The 21,778-nt window shown below is 57.9% G+C and overlaps 1 protein-coding gene across 1 annotated transcript; it reads right to left on the bottom strand.

The window, feature by feature from the left end:
- Nucleotides 1-15,904: 15,904 nt before the first annotated feature.
- Nucleotides 15,905-18,398, bottom strand: LOC138062411 (E3 ubiquitin-protein ligase Topors-like; the record flags this gene model as incomplete). Its single annotated transcript, XM_068920492.1, has 2 exons — nucleotides 15,905-16,004; nucleotides 17,374-18,398. Coding segments are annotated over 2 exons (1,125 nt in total), but the record flags the coding sequence as incomplete, so codon positions are not given.
- Between the last annotated feature and the right edge of the window lie 3,380 nt (nucleotides 18,399-21,778).

The raw sequence follows: 21,778 nt of genomic DNA, 5'->3' as shown, positions 1-21,778 counted from the left end.
TGCCGCTCGTGGGGTGAGGGGCGAGGGTGGGTGGCACCTACCTCCATGGGCTCCTCTGCTGGGGGCCGTGCGGGTGGGGGAGCCAAACGTGCCTCACCTCCTCCAAGGGTTCAGGTGCGCTCTCTCTGGCGCGCTGTCAGCTTGAGGGCCTGTAGAGCACACGACTGTATGTGGCTGTAAAGGGAACAGGCTGCAGTTAGGGGAAAATCCTGCACGTGGCTTGGTAACTGCGGCTGTATAAAGGCGGCCCCAGAACTTCAGAGAAGTCATCGTAGGTACCATAAAGGGAGGCAGAAGCAAGGCATGAATCTGTGGAATTAGCCAGCACTTAGGAAGAAGGAGGAGAAGCCTGGAGGAGAGGGCTCCTGGGGAGTGGGGGGAGGTAATGCCTAGCTGAGGCATGAATAGCTGAGGTGGGATATCCAGGACGGCCGAGAACTGTCTAAGGGCAGCCAGATGTGTTTCCTGCAGACCAGAGGGAGGTGGCAAGGACCTCCCCTTGAGCTCAGTGAATTCTGAGTGGTTCTGCTTTTTAAAGGAAGATCTACCTGCTTGCTCACTCTGAATACACTGTCTGTGCACCTCCCAAGACCAGGAAGCTTTTGAGCTTGCAGTGCGGCGTCACCTCCGTCCGGTAGAACTCAGGCTTGTTCTGAGAGTTGAATATCAACAACTGCAGGGTCACGGAACCACGGAATGGCGGAGGGTGGAAGGGACCTCTGGAGATGGTCAGGGTCAGCTAGAGCAGGTTGCTCAGGGCCGGGCCCTGTTGGGTTTTGAATACCTCCAGTGAGGGAGACTCCACAGCCTCTCTAGCATTTCTTTCTGCCACCACAGCATGGCAGCACCTCATGCCGGCTCAAGCCAAAGATCCTAGAGGCATAACTGAGTTCAGTCGGTCCAGAGAGTTGCCTCCCAGCAGTAGAGACAGAGAAACAATAGCAGTTGAGAAAAATGACTGACCCAACTGGGACAACCTAAGCTCACTTTTCAGCTGTGGCTGTAAATGCCTTCCCCTCGGGAATAGCAAAAGAGTAACATAATCTTTGTGGCCTATAGGTAACAAAATCAGAAATTGTTTCAGGTTTTCTCTTAAGCCGTTTCAACAAACCCTTTCTCAATTTTGTTCCCACCACAAAATTCACTGCTGTTTTAACAGTCCTGGAAGCTAGAAGGGCAAAGATGGCGACACAAACCAACGTCGTTTTTTCACCTAGAAGAACGGACAGCACATTTCTTTTGCCTTCGGTCCCATAAGGAGTACTGTGGATTAAACGCACGTGCCCTAATAGTCTGTGGATCATTTTGGTGGAGGAAAAGGGGGCTGCGTCCTTCAATTTGATCAGTAGCGCACTGCCCCGGTCTGGGCCAGGCCCCGGCAAGGTCTCCGCCTCCAGCCATTCCCCTGCAAAGGGAGCAAACCCCAACGGTCCCTCCATGGAGCTGACATCAAAGCAGCAGCTGGAGCCCAGCTGGCCGCATGGCCTCATCCCTCCTGGCCCAGCCGTGGGGCCCTGAGGGAGGCTGCTCGCCCTGCCCCACTGCCCCCCCGCACTGCCTGTCCACCCGGGCCCTATGCCAGCCCTGGTGCTGGCCAGTTGCCCGGGACCAGGGCAGCTCCAGCTCCCTGCCAGGGGGTGGGAGTGCGGGAGGAGCCAGGCCAGGAGCTGGGGGGAGAGGCCGGACCTGCTGCCTGGCTGGGGCTGGAGCCCTGGTGTGGAGGGAGGCGGGGAGGGCCGGGGACCAGGCAGCAGCTGCGGGGCTGTGCCTGCGCCTGCTGCACTGCCGGGCCCTGCGGTGTGGGGAGAGGAGTCAGGAGGCAGGGCAGCGTGGGGAGGACGGCAGGGCGGCAGGGCAGGGGCAGGAGGGCAGTGGGGGCTGCAGCGAGGGGTCGAGGCCCGTGTTTCTGCGGCACAGTAGCACTCACACCACAGCCCAAGCCCCCTTGAAAGCACAGCAGCACGGGGGAAGGGGTGGGTAGGGGCAGGGTGTCAGCTGCCTCATCAGCTTCCAAACTGTCCCTGGCCCCAGTGGCACAAGGAAGCAGAGGACAGTGACACTCTGTGCCCCTTGTTCTTGTGTCAAGGAGATTCCCTGCCCCCAGACGGCCTGCAGCTCCCTCGTGCCAGCGCCTCCCTCCAGGACAGCGCCAGAGTCCCTGCCCTGCGGCTCCTCAGGCAGCTCCTGCTGCCCCCAGGACACACCAGCCTGCCCTTAGCTGACACACAGAGAAACAGACTTCTCGCTCGCTTATTCCTCCTTGCAAGCACACGGTTGTTGCTTTGCTGCTCTCACCCTTACAGCCGGAAATGTCCCGCTAGAAGGCCCTATTCCCATCTCATGAGAAGACAGGACTCCTAGACAGGGCCAAGAAGGGAGTTACTTTCCTCATGCTTCAGGGACTGATTTAGAGGAGGTAAACAATACATTGAGAAGGCCCTGGCATGAAGCGGGATTCCGTTCCATCCCGTGCACTCCACACACTCTCAGGAGGAGGGATTCCCCTGTCCCCAGTTTTGGTGAGCACAAAATGGCTGTCTGCATGCCAGCTCCTTGTCTAAGCTCCCACTGTAATCAGTGGAGGTGGAGGGAGGGAGGGAGGGAGGAGGGGAATCCGCCCGGCACACACCAACACCTTTGAACTTCTGAAGGGACAGCGGTGGGCCAAGACGCGTGCAAGCGCCTGCTTGCTCTGATAGAGCAACTATGAGACCCAAACCCTGCCAGAGCATCAGCTGGCCGTGTGATAATCAGTGTCAGCCGTGCCTGCAGTGGCTGTCAGGTTCACAGAATCACACAGAAGCACGCAATGGCCAAGCCTGGAAGGGACCTCTGGAGATCATCTAGTCCAACCCCCCTGCTCAAGCCGGGTCCTCTAGAGCATGTTGCCCAGGACCGCGTCCAGGCCGGTTTTGAAAATCTCCAGCGAAGGAGACTCCACAAGCTCTCCGGGCAACCTCTGCCAGTGCTCCGTCACCCTCACAGGCCTCAAAAGTTTCTTTTGAGGGAATCTGATGTTACAGGGGGTGTTGATTTAGCACAATGATTCAGCAATGCCCTGAGAGCACAATTCAAGTGTATCACAGTACAAGTGTGAACAACATCTAGCTAGACAGTTCAAGCACAATACCAATCACAATACCAATGTGGTTGCCATTTCCAGTCTCAGACACGCTCAGCGTCACAACGCTGGTCAGGTCTGTGTGCAACAGCTGCGGTTAGTGAGCTGCATCCTACACTGTCCTTGAGATTCATGGGGCACCTTGCCCTCTGAGCCTTCTCCCATTGTAGGCGTTGTTGGTCAGTCACAGTAGGCTCTCGCAGGAATGACCGCTTACTGCAAAAAAATACCTGTCACCTGAGCCTGTGCTGTGGACAAACTGGTGTCCAGGCTGGCTTCAATAAGCTTACGGCTAGGAGGAAGGAGAGCTCGGGCGTTAAGCATGAAAACTAAGGGTGGCTGCCAAACAGCACAGGCACAGCTTGTCTCCCTGAGGCTTAGTGATCTGTCCCCCGCAGATTCCCAGGCCCAAAGCGCAGCGGATCAGCAAGGCTGGACTGATCGCTCCAGGACAACACTGCGAAAAGGGTGATTATAGCGCGTGAGGGGTCTGCCCGCTGGAGCACAGCCCCTGAGCTTCCCGCGAGACAATAGCTGTGGGTAGCTGGCATCAGCGGGAAGCTCCTCTCTCTCAGCTAGCTGATAGGGGGAGTGGGTGTTGGCGTGCTCTTTCTCGGTATGCTGTTGGTTGGGGAGCACGTCCGAGAACTGAACCTGCAGTGTCTCTGATCTACATGCAAGATGTGAGAGAGAGGCAGCATACCCGCCATGCGATGCATCAGCTATGGCCCACTCCAAGCTATCTCCCTGGGAAGCACACAGTGCAGGGGCCCCTATGGGATCTCCTTGTACTTGAGATGGCCTTGTTAGCAATTCTGCTAGTAGATCTGCGCTTCTGTTAGTGTTCATCATTCTGCCAGTAGATCTGATACCCGCCCATTAGTGAAGAGCCATGACATGAGTCTAAGCATGCCCCTACCGGGCTGTGCTCTGGGCAACGTGTGGGCTCCAGGTGCGACGCCTGTCCCTGCTGCCCTGCTGGCTCCTGCCGGCGCCCTGTGCCACTGACCGCTAGACCCCAACAAGGCAGGCCGGCTCAGAGGACACAGGGAGTGACTGGCCACAACTGTTGCACAGAAAGCTGGCTTGCTCTCCGTGCAAAGGGGACTGGAGGCTGGCCTCTGTTTCAGAGGAACGGCTTGGGAGCTGTGGGCCAAGCAAGGCCACCATCCCCATGGCGGGAAATGAGTCTGCCATGCATTGGGAAAGGCGTCTGCCTGTCTGCCCCTGCTGCCACAGGGTCCCCAGTGGTTGGGCTCTAGCGCAGAGCCCTTTTGGGCCAGGCCAGCTGGCATCTTGCAGCAGAGGCTGTGGGGATGAAGGGCTTCCCCAGGGCTTTCTCCTCCCATCTCCAGCCCTGGGCTTTAGGCCTCCGTGCCCGGGGAGGAGGCTGGGGGAGCACAAGAGGCGGGTGCCTGCCGGGGGGCACTGGCCACCCCTGGCCAGCGCTCTCGGGGGCCCTTTGTGACGGCCCTTTGTGACGGCCCCAACCTCTTGTGACAGCGCAGCGCTGCTGCATTGCCTCGGGCGGCTGCAGAGTCTCGCCCAGCTGCCTGGTGGTCAGACTCGTGCCAAGCTCGGGTGTGAGGCGCGGGGGGTCGAGCAAGGCTTTTGGGGCTGGTGCTGGGCTCGTGCTCTGGGGCTGGCAGCAGACCTTGGTACCGCTCGCCAGAGGCACCGCTGCCTGTGCCTCCTCGTGCCCTGCCTGGCAGAGGCGGCTGGGCTCCCACGGGGCGTGCTTGCAGAGTGGAGGTGAGCTGCGTGGGGGACGTCCAGCACGGGCTGGACCGGGTCGGGCCGGGCGGTGGGGGCGGTGGGACTCGGGGAACTGCCAGCGCCACAGCCCGAGTGTGCCTGCCCGTGGGCCAGGGCTGTACATGTGTGCCTGGCACACGTGGACTGTGGGGGAGCAGGGTGGCTGCTTCCAGCTGTGCACGAGGACATCGTTTGGAGCACACGCAATATGGGTCTGTAAGTGTGCACGAGTGTTTATGTGTGTATATGCCGGGAAGGGTAGTGACCACGTGAGCGTCCCTGTGTGCCCGAGCACACGGGCTGTAGCCCCCTCACACCGTGCTGCCTCCCAGCGCACAGCCCAAGCCATGGAGGTGGCGGATGTGAAGCTGGCCCTGCAGCGGGTACAGGCGCAGAAGCAGGAGCTGCTGAATCTCCTGGAGGCGCTGGAGAAGGACTATGAGGCGCTGCAGGGCACAAACGCCCGCCTGACCAAGCAGGTGGCCAGGTGGGGTGATCACGACGTGGCTGGGCGCGGGAATGCAGGAGGCTGGGGAGGTGTGCGGAGGTTGGCGGAGGAAGGGCAGGCAGGTGGGAGGGCCTGTGCCGGTGCGTGTGGTGTGATGGCACCCCGTTGCTGCAGGCAGCAGAGGCGCAGGAGAGGGGCGGAGGAGCTGGAAGGGCTGCTGGCCGAGCACAGCAGGCTGCTGGAGCAGCTGAATGAAAGCAAGGAGGAGAGGGGCCATTGCAAGGAGCTGCTGCGGTGCCTGGTAGGCGTGGAGTGGCCTTGGTGCGCGGGGCTGGTGGTGCCCCCGCTGAAGGCCTGCTCTGTGCCCCCTCTGCTTGGCTCTGAAGCCCTGCTCTGCCCCCTTCCCCATGCAGCAGGAGGAGAAGCAGGAGCTGCAGGCTGCTGCCCAGGAGCTGGCGCGGGAGAACTGTGCCCTCAGGCAGCGGTGCTGCAGCAGCCAGCAGGAGCTGCAGGTGATGGAGGAGCTGCTGCCCCAGCTGGAGGTGAGCGGAGCCAGGAGCCTCTGGCTGCCCACTGGTGCCTGCAGAGCTGGGTACAGAGGGGAGGCGCGTGCGAGGGACAGTGGCAGAGTGGGAGCTGGGGGCCGAGGGCAGCCGGGAGGGCGGAGGGCCTGGGACCCGCTGCCAGGAGCAGATCTCACAGGAGAGAGCCCGTGCCCTGCTGAGTGCTCCTCTTCCTCTCCTCTGCCGCAGGAGCGCTTGCAGGCAGCCAAGGAGGAGAGGCGCATGAGGCTGCAGGAGCTCGACGAGGTACAGGGGAGAGGGAGAGCTGCGCTGGCAGCAGTGGGGTGCCAGTGCTGGTGGGGTGCCAGTGCTGGCATCGGTGCACCCCTCAGCCTTGGCCAGCAGTGGGCCTGGGGAGGGCACTAGCCCCAGGGGCCGTGACTCCCCTTTGGCTGGCCTTGTCTGTGGCCAGCCCTCCCGGGGCCCTGGGGCGGGGCAGTTGCGAGGGGGCCGAGCCCTGGGGCTGGAGGCGGAGGGGGCTGCCCAGCTGCCAGCTCCACTGGTGGCATTGCATTGTGTGCCCTGTGAGTTGCAGGAGCAGCAGCGCTCGGCCCAGCTGAAGCAGCAGCTGCGTGAGCAGGAGAAGCGGGCAAAGGTAGTGCCAAAGGGGCGAGGGCAGAGGGTGGTGGGCGCCCACTGGCCGGGGGCTTTGGAGGAGGCTGCAGCAGGCACGTGGACCGGGCCCCTTCTGTCTGCCAGGTGCTGCGGGCTGAACTGAGGCCACTTCGAGAGGAAGTGGAGGAGCTGGAGCTGGAAAATGCCTAGTGAGTGGGCACCGGGGACACCTCTCCCCACAGGCGCATGCAGCAGCTCTGTGCTGCAGCTGGAGGGCCAGAGGACGCCAGTGCCGGCCTCGGGGAGGGGATGCAGGGGCTCTGTGCAGCATGTGGCGGGACAGGAGACCCCGATGGCTGCTGTGGGGCAGCAGTATGTTGCGACGGGCAGCCCCAGCGGCCATGGAGGTCAGCGCTCGCCCAAGCAAGCTCTGTTGCCTGCAGCAAGCAGCAGATGGAGCAGGAGCCCGAGGTGGAGGGGTCTGTGCTGCCGGAGCTGCTGGAAGCAAAGCTGGTAAGGGGGAGAGGCAGCGCCAAAGCCTGCAGGAGCTGGCAGGGTCTTGCTGGGGAGAGGGGCGCCATGCAGCCCCGTGTGGGTCCCACAAGTGTCCCCGCTCTGTGTTGGCCTGCAGGAGAGGCAGGAGCTGGCAAAGAGATGCGGCATGGCTACGTGGCTGCAGTGAGTTGCCCCTGGGGTCCCTGATGCCCTGCGGCTCACGTGTGGGCTGCTGTGCAGCGAGCGGGCTGCGGCCTGGCGGGTCCTGCTCACTGGCTGTGGGCTTTGCAGCTGGGAATCACGCCCTGGCAGCGCATTCCTTGCGCCAAGCTTTCTTCTTTCTGGGCTCCTGGCGGCTCTTCTGCAACCCTCCACCAGGGAGCGACGAGCAGTGCGTGTTGGGGGGTGGGGGCGCAGACGGTGGGGCTGGCTGAAGGGGCCCGCGTGGCCCAGCGGTGGGTGCAGGGCAGGAGAGGGTTGGGATGCACCTGCCCTGCGCCCTCTCCCATGCCTGCGCTGTGCCCCAGGAGACTCTGCACGCTCTTCATCTGCCTGGAGCTGGTCGTCGGCTTCGTGCTGGGCGCCGTGGTGCTCTACGCTTCCCAGTATGACCAGAAGTTCCTCTACCGGCTGCTGCTGTGGCTGCTACCCGAGCAGAGCTATGCTCACCTGGTGTACGTGCTGGGAGAGACCCTGAGCCTGTGGAGTGAGGGGCTGCTGCCTTCCTGACAGCCGTCGCCCAGCCCCGCGTCTCCGTAGGTCTCGGCCTCGTGGAGCCTGCTGGGTGCCCGCTGAATAAGACGTCCTCGGAGACCACTTTGGTGTGGTCGAGTGTGCTTTGTGCGCACGCAGAGAGAGGCCCTTGGAGCCCCAGAGTCTTTTCACATGGTGGCCTTTGTGGGCAGGGGGTGATTTGAGGTGGTTGTTGGGGGGGGAGGGGGTTCAGGGTTTCCTTCCTTTGGTGTACTCGGTGTACTTTCCAAGGCCCGGGGTTGTCTTGTCCCAGGGTGTTGAGCAGGCAAAGGCGTCCGAGCCTGGAGACGGCGTGTGAATCGAGCAGACGTTGTGGACTCGTGAGGGCCACCGTGCCCCGCCATGGTCTTTGCACTTGGCAGTGTCCCTGAAAGCGGAGCCCAGGTCCTTGCCCTTCAGCTCATGCACCACTTTGGCCAGCACCAGCATGCTCTTGCTGACCATCTCCAGACAGGGGATGTCCTCCAGGCCCCTCATCAGCACCACCACAATCACCCCCTTTTACTTCCTCAGCCGCAAGGCCGAAGACACACAGGAGCTTCTCATTACCTGGGCCTCCCCTTCCTTCTCTTCAGCAGCCCAGGCCCGGGGCCCTGCAGCGCCAGGTGCCACTGCCCTCCCCACCGCCGCCCGAGGCCGGTCCCCCGCAGACCCGCACGTCACAGCTCCGAGCTCTCTGCTCTCTCCACACGCGGCCTCGCGGGCGGCTCCGGCTCCTGCCCTCGCCCCAGCAGCGTGAGGCCGGCCCCGGGGCAGTGGGAGTTGTCCTCCAGCGGAGCCTCCGCCAGGAAAGGCTGCTGCCGCTGGGCCCCGCTCTGCTGGGCTCCCCTGTGGGAGTCGCTGGAAGGGAACTGGCCCCCGAAACCTGAGCTGGGCGCGGGAGCTGTTTGCCACCCTCCGGGGGAAACGGAGTGGTGCTTTCAGCCAGTGTTGTAGCGCGACAGGGGCAGAAAGGCCTGGAGCTGTGAGAGCTCCCATCCCCATAACAGTTTCCTTTCGAGGTATTTGATGCTACATGGGATGTCTGATTTAGCAGAGCGATACAGCAACAGTCTGAAACCACAATGCAAGTGTACACTTCACAAACTCTAGCAGTTGCATTATACAGTTCCATCACAACACCAATGTGATCCCCTTTACCCATTACTATCATGGGCTCACTGTCACAACGCTGGGCCTCCCCAGTCGCCAGGAAGGAATACGTGGGTTGAAGCCAGCTCAAGCCCGTTGCTCTCCTTTGCATCAAGAACTTTTTCAAACCCTTTACAGGTTAGGGCCCATTTTCTTCCCTTTGTTTCCAATGTTCCTCGACACAAATGTCCTTAATTCCTTTCGCCCAGGCCTTGCTTAAACCCAAATGGTAAAGACAGAGCAAAACCCTCTGCTCGAGGTGTGCATTGCTGCTGGAGACGGAGCTAGCTAAGCAGGGGTTCACGTTTCCTTGCTTCTGCCTTCTGTGCATCAGTGTTTCCTGGCTATGGCTGCTTTAGGAAAGCCAAGACTCCCCTGTTCCCTTCTGAATCACGAGGAGAAAATGGGTCTTGCCCTGTGTGATCAAACGGCTTCTAACGCACCAAGTGTTTGGTAAAGAAGGACAGAACAACAGTCTCTCTGGTCAAGAGTGGGTATTGTTACTTAACCCTCTTCTCCTCGGGCTGACCTTTGTAGTGTCTCTGGCTGTTTGCAGTAATGGTGAGTGACAAATTCTGTGTGCACCTTTGGGTGCCCTGGTCTTAAATTAATGCAGACTTTAGGCAAGACTCTTAAATAATCCCTTTGTAACTGTTTGGGGGGGGTGTGTATGGTATTTTGTTTGTTTGTTTATGATGGCAGAGTTTCCAAAGCAAGTAAGCAAATTGCACCTTTTTGGGACAAGCCAAGTTCCCTTGTTTAGATCAGGTTCGTGTCTTCTCTGGAGCTTCTCTAGAAAGCTGAAGGCATGGAACTGTTGCAGGTGTCCTGAATTGTCCCCTGCAGGGAGGTCAGGTGTAATTGGATTGCTGGCAAACAATTTTCTTCTCTAGCCAGCAGTTTGTCAGAATGTCATGTGCACACATTTGCTATTGTCCCCATGAGCTGGGTTTTTTTCCTCTTTTCACTGTTTGTTATTTACGTGGTAGTTGACAAGTACTTTTTTCACATGTCTGTGCCATTGTTATGCAAAGCTATGAGTTTTGTAATTATTTTGGGGTAGATCCTGGAATCTGAGGAAAGGCTGTTGGGTGGTACAAAATGACAAGCTCTGCTTGTGAGGCAGGAGCAGCATCCCTTCTTGCAAAATGACTAACTTGGTCCAGTGTGGAGTCTTGCAGTTAAAGCCCCAGCAGATGCCGTGCTCCAGTCCTCGTCAACTTTCACATGATAGTCAGAAGGCCTCTTTGTCCGAGTTGACGCTTCCTACTCAGCCAGTGCGTATGAGGAATCTGTCTGCGTTGTCCCTCATAACCTGAGAGCCCCATACATCTAATGGTGCTTGAAAGCTGACTCGTGGTTTTTCTCCGAACACTTTCCCATCTGTCAGTGCAGACATCAATGTGGTGATGCTTGGGGCCCACTGCGAAATGATCTGGTCAGGTACAGAGTCTCTTATCATCATACTGGCTTGGGTGCCTTTAAAGCACAATGAGCATGGGCTACCCTGAGTGTTGGTTGTAGGTCTCTCCCAGGAAAAGGCGGATCTGTGTGTCACGTTGTGATCTCTCAAATTTACAGGACAGCGTACTTTGTGAAACCAACTTTAGTCTTATGAGCTTATTAGGTAAAAAAGAAAAAAAAACCCCAAAAGCAAAGAAAGAGTGAATCCTTTCTGTGCAGACTAGCCTAAGTCATTAATTCTGTAGTTACTTAATTAGCTAGTTCACTGATTTGTTAACTCGATGATTCATTAATTCACATGCTTATGAGCAAGGCAGTTACCTAACCGACAGTGAGAGTGCTCATCCTTCCTCCGTCACGATGCGGGCATGCCCTGAATTGCACCGGGATGCACAAGAGCCTCAGCAGTGCGGCTGCTGCTGCATCCGCTTCCAAGGCTGCTTGAGTGAGCCGATGTATTTGGACCTTCCGGCTTGGCAGTTCAATCCCTGCCATGCCTATTGGTTGTTTTGGTTCCTGAGCAAGGATTTACTTAATTCCAAAGCACTTGGGTCTTATGTGGTGTTAACAAGCAGTTCCTTAAAAACCTGCAAGGATAGCAGACCTCATCCTTTTTGTCCTTGAGGATGGGGCGTATGGGTTGCTCTCCCTTTAGCCTCATGGTGCTGCTCCCAGCCTATGTCAGGCCGTAGCATGAGCCCTCCTTGCAGGGTCTTGGATGCCTGGGTTGTGCCAACTCCCCAGTATATTCAGAGCCAAAGCTTTGCTGTGAAGTACGTGGTGGCCCCTGGCACAAAGGAACTGCCTTTAGAGAGCAATCAGTAAAGCTAGGCTTTTGACCTGAGGGCAGACTGTCGGGGAGGGGCTTCCTAGTAGCAGCCTGACAGCTGAAGCGGAAGCGTGCTGTCCACGGAGGGCATTGCGTTCTTCCAAGAGCTTTGTAACTCTCCTCCTGGCACCTCCCACTGTTAGAGCTTCCAAATTATTGCAGCTCTGCAGCGTTAGCAAGCATTTCTGCATGTGTTAGCTGGCGTAACACAAATCTCTAGCTAACCTGGCTTCCTTAGATGTCTTTGCCATTGATGCCGAGGTGGGGAAGACGATTACACCAACAGCTTTCCAGAGCAGGAGCAGCGGGGTCCACTGGGTCAAACGAGCTGTTGGTTCACACTGGTACTCTCTTGGGCAGTGTTGAACAGCAGCTGTCTAGGAAGGAGGATCAGAAGAGGGCACTATATACTGATGTTTTCTTTTTTTTTCCTCCGAGCATTCTTCCAGCAGGCTGTGGCCTGGGAGCTTCCCCTGCCAGAGGCAGTAGCCCAAGGGCCTTTCCTGTATTTGTGCTTGCAGAGGGGCACCCACTCAGGCACACCGTGAATCTGTGGAAGGGCCTAATGCGGTTCCTTGCCTGATTCTCTGTCCCTTTTCTTCTTGCATTTGCTTTCCTCCTTTTGACCTCGGCAAAGCAAGGAGCACGTGCTTTCATGGAGCGCTCTGCTTGACTGGCTGGGTCTCCCTGGCCAATAACCACTAGGTCACAGCCTGTCATTTGTGCATGTAAAGTTAAGGTTTGGGTGTTTTGGCCCCCTAGATGCTTTACTTCCCCTGCAGTGAATATCCTCTGATGCTTTATTGCGCAGCCATTCGGTGTCCTTTGATCCTTCTGCAGCTCTTTTGGCCCAAAACAGGGAGATGAATGAGTGGGGTGCTTTTTTGCTTTGGTTTTGTTTTAAGCAGCCACTCTCTGCCGGAAGAAGGGAAGGCGCAAAGACATCAGAAGGCGGCGCTACAAAGGAGGCGTTACAAAGACATCTCTGTTCCGGAGTGGGTTGTTCCGCCCGGAAAAGGGAACTGGACCTCCTCCTCATGAGGCCTTAATCTGTACTACTGAGCCTAAGCTCTTAGAGAAAGCCCACAGGCATCTCGTCCTGTTCTTGATGTACCAGCTGAGAGGGCAAGTGGGCTGGGAAACCGAGAGAGAGGAAAGTTCTCCCTCTGTTTTGCATTCATTTGGAAATTCCACAGTGACTGAATGGAAGCGGCTGTGGGGTTTTTCTGGGCAAGTAGGCAGATTGTGTCTCCAGAGACAAACCCGTGTCATTTCACACGGGTGAGAGGAACTCCTGAACAGTAACAGATGCCTTGCCGAAATGAGAGAAGTGGGGCAGTTCTGTAGCTGTGAAGTGTCCGGGGCAGGGCCCGGGGGGGTTTGTAGCTCCCCCATGTTTGGTGGGTGGGATCAGGGCTGGAAGCTCACAGGGCAGAGCTGTGTTGTCTGCCTGGATTTCTGATACCTGCTTGCCAGCAGAAGCTGTGCAGTTCCTCTTGGGCAAGGGACGGCAGCCAATGGCTTTGTAATGTCTTTAGGGGAGGAAGGTGTTTAACCCTGTGACCTGTTAAAACAGGAGTTGTTTTGAGGGGCAGCTTTTCCTCAGGGGCTTGCAAGCTGTTGTTAGTGAAGGCGATGTGGTTTTGCTGGGTTGTCCTGTCTTGCCCCCATTCAGGAGGGGGGTGGGCAAAACCATGCTGCCCCCAAAGTGGCAGGTATGGGGTGTTCCTCAGATGAACTTTGTCACCTGAAAGACTTGGCAGCTGGGATGCTTAAGCGTATTTCTGCTGCTTTCTCCTAGGATTCCTTTTCAGTGGCATGTTTTTCGGGTGCGAGTCAAGGGTCTTCCTTCTGCAGGAAGATGGTGTGGGAAACAACGCCGCAGCAGCTGTGGGGAGACATGCCCTGTGAGGGTAACACTGTGATCACCTCCTGCTGAGGAACTCTCGTGTTAATTATGTTTCTGACGCCTTCTTCCAAAAAGCAGCCAGCACTCCGATTTTCCTCTATCGGCTGCAACGTAGGGATTAAGCTTTTTTCTTCTTGTCCTGCCTGTGCAGACAGTTCCTCTCTTAGGAGTTAGCTACTGCACCTAAAGTGCAAGCCCATGAGCTTGCTGTGCCCCAGCTGGTGGGGAGTGGGGGAGCTAGCCTCCTGCCAGGCTAGCTATCTGAAACCATCCTAATACTCTCCTCTAACATTAACTACCCTCCAGCAAGAATTACTATGGCCTAAGGATAACTACGAACAGTAACTCTAACTAACTCTAACTATAAGTAATAATGCTAATGGTAACTATATGATAACTATAATAACTGCCCTAAGTATAGCCAGGCAGACTAGCTGTCTCCTACCCTTAGAGAAATTACAATGACCTAAGGATACTCCAACTGCTCTAAGAATACTGTAAGTAACTACACGCTAAGACTATGATAACCAACTCTACGCTAGCTATCCTAACAGCATCCTATCACTGTAACTACCCTACATTCTCAAAAGAGCCTTGGCAGGAGCGGTGGGATCCGTTTGCAGGCTGTGTTCTCCATCGTGCCGTGGAGGTGGAGGGGAGCCCTGGGAGGGAGGTGCCCCTGCGGCCAGCCGTGTCTCTGGGAAGGACCATTTGGCCAGGTTGCGAGGGGGGCTGCCCTTGCCTCTGTTGAGCAGAGGAACTCGGATGCTTTCCCGATTCAGTGCCAAGAGTGGGGAAGGGGGGAGGTGTAGAGCTGTTGCTGTGGATGCGCCGCCTCTGCTGTTCTAGTGAGTCCCTTGTTGCCGGCAAGAGTGCTGAAAAGTCTGTGAGAGATGGGCGAGCATTTACGAGACACCACACAGCCCCTGAGCTGAGCTTCCCTGGTGAAGAGAAGGGCTGAGGAGCCCCGTGGCAGGGAGAGGGAGAGCCACTGGAGAGCACTCTGCAAACATGGAACTTATTCTCCAGCTCCTTATTCTCCTGCTTCAGCATCCCTCTGCTGCCTATAAGGTACTGGGAGAAACACGGGTGAGGTGCTTGTGCTGCAGCTTTGCCTAAGAAAGAATAACCTGCCGCTGCAGTTAGTTCTTTTGGTTCAAGCAAAAGAAAGGAAGCTCAGTGGGGCTAATGTGCTGATGTGTCCTGAGGGCTCCAGAGCTTTGTGTGGTTGTTTCCAGAAGGAATTTTGGCACTTCAAAATAAAGTTTCTTGAATTAGGCGTGATCTCAAGATTGCAAAGGCAAGTCCTCAGCAGTGAGAAATGGTAGAGACTGGAAGTCTCTCCTGCTCTGGCGAGGTGCTCTGGGACTCGGAACGTGTGGGAAGCGGAAGGGCAGGGGTCATTGGCGTAGAGCAGGGGAAGGGCTGACTGGGAGTCCAAACTCCTGGGTTCTCTCCCAGCTCCAGCGCACTGCAGGCAGGCAAGTGTGGGGACGGTCATTTCTCCCCTCTGGGCCTCAGCCAGTCCCTGGGTGTTCACTGTCGGCCCAGCGCAGTTCTGCTGCTCCGTGTCTGCTTACCGATGTGCCCGTGGACACTGCGTACCCAGCTGCTCAGCTGGGAGAGGTAAGGGAGCCTCTGCAGGACGCCACTGGTAAGGAGTCAGACTTTTTTTGCTGGCAAGGACAAGCTTTGTCTCTTTTTAAGCGTTTCTTTTCCCCCTCTGTAATCCCGATGCTGGCTCAAAAGATGTATGTCATGGTATAGAAGGGAAGCAAATCTCCTCTCTGATTGCAGGTGTGCCTGTAGGTGAAGCTTCCCCAGCATCTCAGCTGGACGAGGTTTTGGCGCCTCTGCGGAATCCTGCGGGTGAGTAGGCAATACTTTTTTCCTGGAAGAACAAGCTTGTGTTATTATTTAATTTCTCACTGCACTCCTGTTATCACTCTCGTGACTCCAGAGAAATATATCTCGATAGACAAGTGAGGGAAATCTCATCTCGGCATGGTGTTGCCTGGTGCTGGCTAAGGGAAAAGCCTGAGGACGGGAGTTTGCCCCAAATCCTCTCTGACTCACGCTGACAGGGAGCCATAGGACATCAGAGACCAGTCCTGAAAGCTAGTTGCGCACAAGTGTTCTCTGGAAGAGCTGCGAGAGGAGGAAGGGGAGATGCCGCCTGTGTTTTAGGGAAGCCGGAGCACACAGTGGCTGCTGGGTTGGCGAGTCTAACCGGCACCACTTCAGCTGGAGCTGTGCCTTTGTGCAGCCAAGGACCCCAGAGTCCCTGGCTCAGAAAGCAGGAGCACAAGAGAGCCTGCCTCCGTCAGCCTGGGCTTAGGGTGCTGCGCTGGGAGTGCCTCCCTTTGTATCGAGCTGGGAGTTCCCGTTGTTCCTACCAAAACCTAGCCAAGGTTGCAGTCCCAGGGTTTGCTTTCAGGCAGAGATGTTAACTCCTAAGTTAACATGTGGGAAAGCTGAAGGCCTCTGTGAGCTGGGAATAACATGCCCCCTGAGGCACAAGCATGGAGATGGGCTCACCTCAGTGAGCAGTTCCTCACCTCATTGCAGGGGGCCTGGGGAGAGAGGCCAGAGGCTGCATTGCTCAGCCCTGCCAACCCCCACAGCCACAGCTACGCTCACCACTGCTGCAGCCCGGTCCTCAGCAGCCATCGGACATGCGGAATGTGACACACCTCCCAGAAATGATTTTGCTCCTGCTTCAAAGAAGCTTCAAAGCAGGGTTGTCAGCCTGGAAGCCATGTCCTGGCAGGGCTAGCTCTGCCTCCAAGCTGAGGAGAGCTAGACAATTCAAGCCAGTCTTCTTGCATCCTGAGCTCTGGCAGCTCTCCAGCAGCTCACATCCCAGGTGCCTTAAGTGCGTTCAGGTGACGAGCTCCTTAGCCAGCAGCAGCACTGGTGAAAAACCCCAGGGCCAGCTTCTTACCTGGAAGGTGGCACCCGCTCCAACACCGTGGTTAGCACTGCACGCCAACAACGCAAAGGGGAAGAAGTAAGGCACGCAAGGAGATTAAAAGCCCCTAGAGCAGGTGGGGTGAGAGCGAAAGGAGCAGAAACACGGAGGCAAGCCATTTTTCCAGCAGAGGGGAAGCTGAGAGGGTTCCTCCCCAGAAGTGTATGCTGGGGAGTTTTATGCCTCCCCGTTCTCCAGCCCAGACAGGGCCATTTGGGGAACAGCTGCAGGGGAGCTCAGGCATTTTGGTGGGAGGCCCACACACACACAAGGAGAGGGGCTCGGTGCACCTCAGGTCTGTGCGGAAAACCCACCACTTCCTTGCCTGCCAAGGGAGAGCAGAGGGTGACAGAAGGCAAGTGAGTCACGAGGGACCCCTTCACTCTCCTCAGCATTTGTCACGGCAACCAGCTGGATTGCACTGGTCTTTATACAAACCTGGCCCCGCAGTGTCCTGCCAAAGGTGCTTTCAGACAGCCATCTCCTAGAATAACTGCTGGGGGGACTGACAGACTTCCTCATCCGTGTGGGCCCTGCATCTGCCAGCGTCTAGTCCAACTCCTACTCCAAGCTTGCCCCGAGAGCCCTCCATCGCCTCATTAAGAACACCTGAACCAGTCTTTGCCCTAGCATTGCTACCTTCTCCCAAGGAGGCCACTACTCACAGTCAGCTGACTGCCAGACCTTGTACCGCTGAAGACAACCCTTGGAGGGCAGCAGTCCAGCCCGTTTTCCACTTCTTTCGGTCTTCTTACCTAGCCGCCATTGCCACAGGCTTCTCTGGCTGCTCTCGTCTCTGCTCCCTGGCCATCTTCCTCTCTCCTTCCTAACGCTGAGGCCATGCCTGCCTCTTGCTGGGCTGGGTACAGGCCTCGGGGCTGCCTGCCCTCCTCTTTCTGGGCAGCCGGGGACTCCCGGGTGAGCATTGCCTGCCGCTGCCAGGAGCAAAGGGGATCTGGCTGCAGCCCTGCACAGAGCAACCAGCCACATCCTCCACCTGCCCCTGCCGGGGCTCTGTCTCCTCCCTGGGGGCAGTGGGGCAGCAGCTGCGGCAGCTCCAGCCAGTTTCCTTCGGCATGGCGGAGCTGGGCAAGCAGCTCCCGCTGGCTTTGCTGCAGCTCCGGCTGGACCCATGGAGCGGCTGCTCATTCTGCCCAGCTTCCTTTTCCTCTGCCGCGGCTGAGTGCTCTGAGTCTGAGGAGAGCACAATGCATTCAGGGCTTCCCTCTGCCCAGGGCTTCCAGGACCCTACAAGGACACAACTGTCTGACGAGGAGTCACTGTCCTGGGGGTCGGCAGGAGCCAGCAACTCTCTCCAGGCTTCTCCTCCTGCTCGAGCTGCCCCATCATCAGAGCTTCGCCGCGGCTGCTGGGCAGACTGTGTGGCTGCGGCAAGCTCGTGGGGGATGGCGTACGAGGGGCCAGGAAGCTCCGTGAGCCCAGGGCTACTAGCTCGGGATGGGCTCTGGGCTGGCACAGGAGTCCGGGCCGTCCCTGCAGCAGCTGCCAGGCTCAATGAGGCTGAGGGGCTTCCTTCGTGCCGGCTGGGAGCACGGTAGCCATACATGGCCTGCTGGTCGTAGGTCTCCATGCTGCACGAGCAGCGGGCAAAGCTGATGAGCTCGTGGAGGAACTGCTCGGTGCGACTCAGCAGAAGCAGCTCTAAGTCCTCAGCAAAGGCCTGACTGTCCAGGTCGTACCTCCTCAGGTTTGTCAGGACAATGAGCTCCGTGACAGTTAGCAATGTCTGGTGGACTCCAAAGAGGACTCTCAGTTCCCGCTGCAGCCAGGGCAGCAGTCTCTGAATGCTGGCCGGGCTGTGGCAGAAGAAGTCTGCCGAGATGTCCTGGGGGTGGCCGCCATCGGGAGCCCTTTGCACGCGCATCCCTGTGCGGTACAGAGAGCGGCGGAAGTTCAGCATCTCCTCCTCCGTCGCTGCCGCATGCCCCTGAGGTCTCCTGTCAGCCCTGGCCTGCCTCTGTGGGGACAGCCTCTGGCGTGGCTCCAGCAGCCCTCCCTCTCTCTGCCTCTGCCTGGTGTGCCTCCGGGTCCCCTCCAGCCTGCTGCTGTTCTGCGGAGAGGGTCGCATCTGAGGAGAAGGGGAAGGCTGCTGCGGGTGAGCTGCAGGGTGACGGCGCCTCCGGATGGCAGGGCGGTGAGGAGCTCTCCGTTGCTGATGGCTGGCAACAGAACCATCTTCGGGGGGCCTGATGACATGCTCCTGGTAGTCATCTTCTGCCACCACTGTGTGCAGAATTGATCGGAAAGCCTGCTTGCACAGCGGGCATTCGGCCTTTGTTTTCGACCACCGGAACACACAACTAAAGCAAAACTTATGGAAGCAAGGTTTTATGTAGGCCACGTTGTCCAAGGTGTCCAGGCAGATGGGACACGTAGCGTCTGGAGCTGCAGGTCTTGGTGTTGTCTGCTGCAGAGGGCTGGGGGGAGCTGAGGGTAAGGAGCTGCCATCCGTTGCAGGTGCCTCAGCTGCTGATGCTGCACTCCGCTGCAGAAAGAGAGGCCGAGATCATTGCCCTTCCTGGGAAGACTGCGGAGGGCAGTGTGGAGGGCGGACTATGGTGCAGGCAGCGGTGCAGAAGAGCCATTGGCACAGAAACCCACACGAGGCTGCTTTCAGGATGAGAAGAAAGAACACAGGCACTGGTGCCTATCACCCAGGAAGGCCTCGGTGCCCTCCCATGACAGGGAGGTGTCATGGGTCAGTCTCCTCCTAACTCAGCAAGAGAGGAAGGAAAGACATTGAAAAATGTCCCGGCTCAGGAACTGCCTAGGAATTGCCGACATCTGCCTCCCTCCTTCCTCCGGAAAGGAAGAGGTCCCTCTTTGCACCAGTACCAGCCGCATCAGCAGAGCACAGGAGGCTGGGGGAGCATGCATTCAGACAGTTCTCAGAGCAACTCTTCCTTTACGAACTGGGAGCTGCCAGAAAGCTCAGGAACCAACATGCTGCCCCCGGGGAACGTGGGCATCCTTGCCATTCTTGGGCACCCTGCCCTTTCTCCTTGCCCTCTTCAAAAGCATGCCCTTGCTGCTTGGGACTCAGCACTTCCCAAAACCCCACTGACCACCTCTGCTTCCTTGCACAGCCCAGCCTGCAGCATAGTTCCAAGTGCAGCTCACCACAGCTGCAAGTGCACTCCGAGGAAGAGGCAACGAGGTCTCTCAGCACTCCTGGAGACCCCTGCAGCCTCTTGCTACACACACGGCACTGGCCACAGATGCACAGCATGCCTGTCAGCCAAGTGAGCCCAGCAGGAGTATGTGCCCTGCCGCCCAGCCAAATTGCAGCAGAAGTCCACAAGCCCTGCCCTGCCCCTGGCAGCTCTGACCCTCACCCTTTTCAAAGGATTGGTGGAGAGGTGACGAACCTTTTGGCGTTGGCGGCAGTGCGATGGCCCCTCTCAGCGCAAGAAGAGCAAGCCCCTTCCCTCTGCCTGTGTTGCCGCTCGTGGGGTGAGGGGCGAGGGTGGGTGGCACCTACCTCCATGGGCTCCTCTGCTGGGGGCCGTGCGGGTGGGGGAGCCAAACGTGCCTCACCTCCTCCAAGGGTTCAGGTGCGCTCTCTCTGGCGCGCTGTCAGCTTGAGGGCCTGTAGAGCACACGACTGTATGTGGCTGTAAAGGGAACAGGCTGCAGTTAGGGGAAAATCCTGCACGTGGCTTGGTAACTGCGGCTGTATAAAGGCGGCCCCAGAACTTCAGAGAAGTCATCGTAGGTACCATAAAGGGAGGCAGAAGCAAGGCATGAATCTGTGGAATTAGCCAGCACTTAGGAAGAAGGAGGAGAAGCCTGGAGGAGAGGGCTCCTGGGGAGTGGGGGGAGGTAATGCCTAGCTGAGGCATGAATAGCTGAGGTGGGATATCCAGGACGGCCGAGAACTGTCTAAGGGCAGCCAGATGTGTTTCCTGCAGACCAGAGGGAGGTGGCAAGGACCTCCCCTTGAGCTCAGTGAATTCTGAGTGGTTCTGCTTTTTAAAGGAAGATCTACCTGCTTGCTCACTCTGAATACACTGTCTGTGCACCTCCCAAGACCAGGAAGCTTTTGAGCTTGCAGTGCGGCGTCACCTCCGTCCGGTAGAACTCAGGCTTGTTCTGAGAGTTGAATATCAACAACTGCAGGGTCACGGAACCACGGAATGGCGGAGGGTGGAAGGGACCTCTGGAGATGGTCAGGGTCAGCTAGAGCAGGTTGCTCAGGGCCGGGCCCTGTTGGGTTTTGAATACCTCCAGTGAGGGAGACTCCACAGCCTCTCTAGCATTTCTTTCTGCCACCACAGCATGGCAGCACCTCATGCCGGCTCAAGCCAAAGATCCTAGAGGCATAACTGAGTTCAGTCGGTCCAGAGAGTTGCCTCCCAGCAGTAGAGACAGAGAAACAATAGCAGTTGAGAAAAATGACTGACCCAACTGGGACAACCTAAGCTCACTTTTCAGCTGTGGCTGTAAATGCCTTCCCCTCGGGAATAGCAAAAGAGTAACATAATCTTTGTGGCCTATAGGTAACAAAATCAGAAATTGTTTCAGGTTTTCTCTTAAGCCGTTTCAACAAACCCTTTCTCAATTTTGTTCCCACCACAAAATTCACTGCTGTTTTAACAGTCCTGGAAGCTAGAAGGGCAAAGATGGCGACACAAACCAACGTCGTTTTTTCACCTAGAAGAACGGACAGCACATTTCTTTTGCCTTCGGTCCCATAAGGAGTACTGTGGATTAAACGCACGTGCCCTAATAGTCTGTGGATCATTTTGGTGGAGGAAAAGGGGGCTGCGTCCTTCAATTTGATCAGTAGCGCACTGCCCCGGTCTGGGCCAGGCCCCGGCAAGGTCTCCGCCTCCAGCCATTCCCCTGCAAAGGGAGCAAACCCCAACGGTCCCTCCATGGAGCTGACATCAAAGCAGCAGCTGGAGCCCAGCTGGCCGCATGGCCTCATCCCTCCTGGCCCAGCCGTGGGGCCCTGAGGGAGGCTGCTCGCCCTGCCCCACTGCCCCCCCGCACTGCCTGTCCACCCGGGCCCTATGCCAGCCCTGGTGCTGGCCAGTTGCCCGGGACCAGGGCAGCTCCAGCTCCCTGCCAGGGGGTGGGAGTGCGGGAGGAGCCAGGCCAGGAGCTGGGGGGAGAGGCCGGACCTGCTGCCTGGCTGGGGCTGGAGCCCTGGTGTGGAGGGAGGCGGGGAGGGCCGGGGACCAGGCAGCAGCTGCGGGGCTGTGCCTGCGCCTGCTGCACTGCCGGGCCCTGCGGTGTGGGGAGAGGAGTCAGGAGGCAGGGCAGCGTGGGGAGGACGGCAGGGCGGCAGGGCAGGGGCAGGAGGGCAGTGGGGGCTGCAGCGAGGGGTCGAGGCCCGTGTTTCTGCGGCACAGTAGCACTCACACCACAGCCCAAGCCCCCTTGAAAGCACAGCAGCACGGGGGAAGGGGTGGGTAGGGGCAGGGTGTCAGCTGCCTCGTCAGCTTCCAAACTGTCCCTGGCCCCAGGGACACAAGGAAGCAGAGGACAGTGACACTCTGTGCCCCTTGTTCTTGTGTCAAGGAGATTCCCTGCCCCCAGACGGCCTGCAGCTCCCTCGTGCCAGCGCCTCCCTCCAGGACAGCGCCAGAGTCCCTGCCCTGCGGCTCCTCAGGCAGCTCCTGCTGCCCCCAGGACACACCAGCCTGCCCTTAGCTGACACACAGAGAAACAGACTTCTCGCTCGCTTATTCCTCCTTGCAAGCACACGGTTGTTGCTTTGCTGCTCTCACCCTTACAGCCGGAAATGTCCCGCTAGAA

Source organism: Struthio camelus, chromosome 27, assembly GCF_040807025.1.
Source record: "Struthio camelus isolate bStrCam1 chromosome 27, bStrCam1.hap1, whole genome shotgun sequence".
Classification (NCBI taxonomy): Eukaryota; Metazoa; Chordata; class Aves; order Struthioniformes; family Struthionidae; genus Struthio; species Struthio camelus.
The sequence above is the reverse complement of the archived record's forward strand: the minus strand, read 5'-3'. Positions and strand labels throughout refer to the sequence as shown.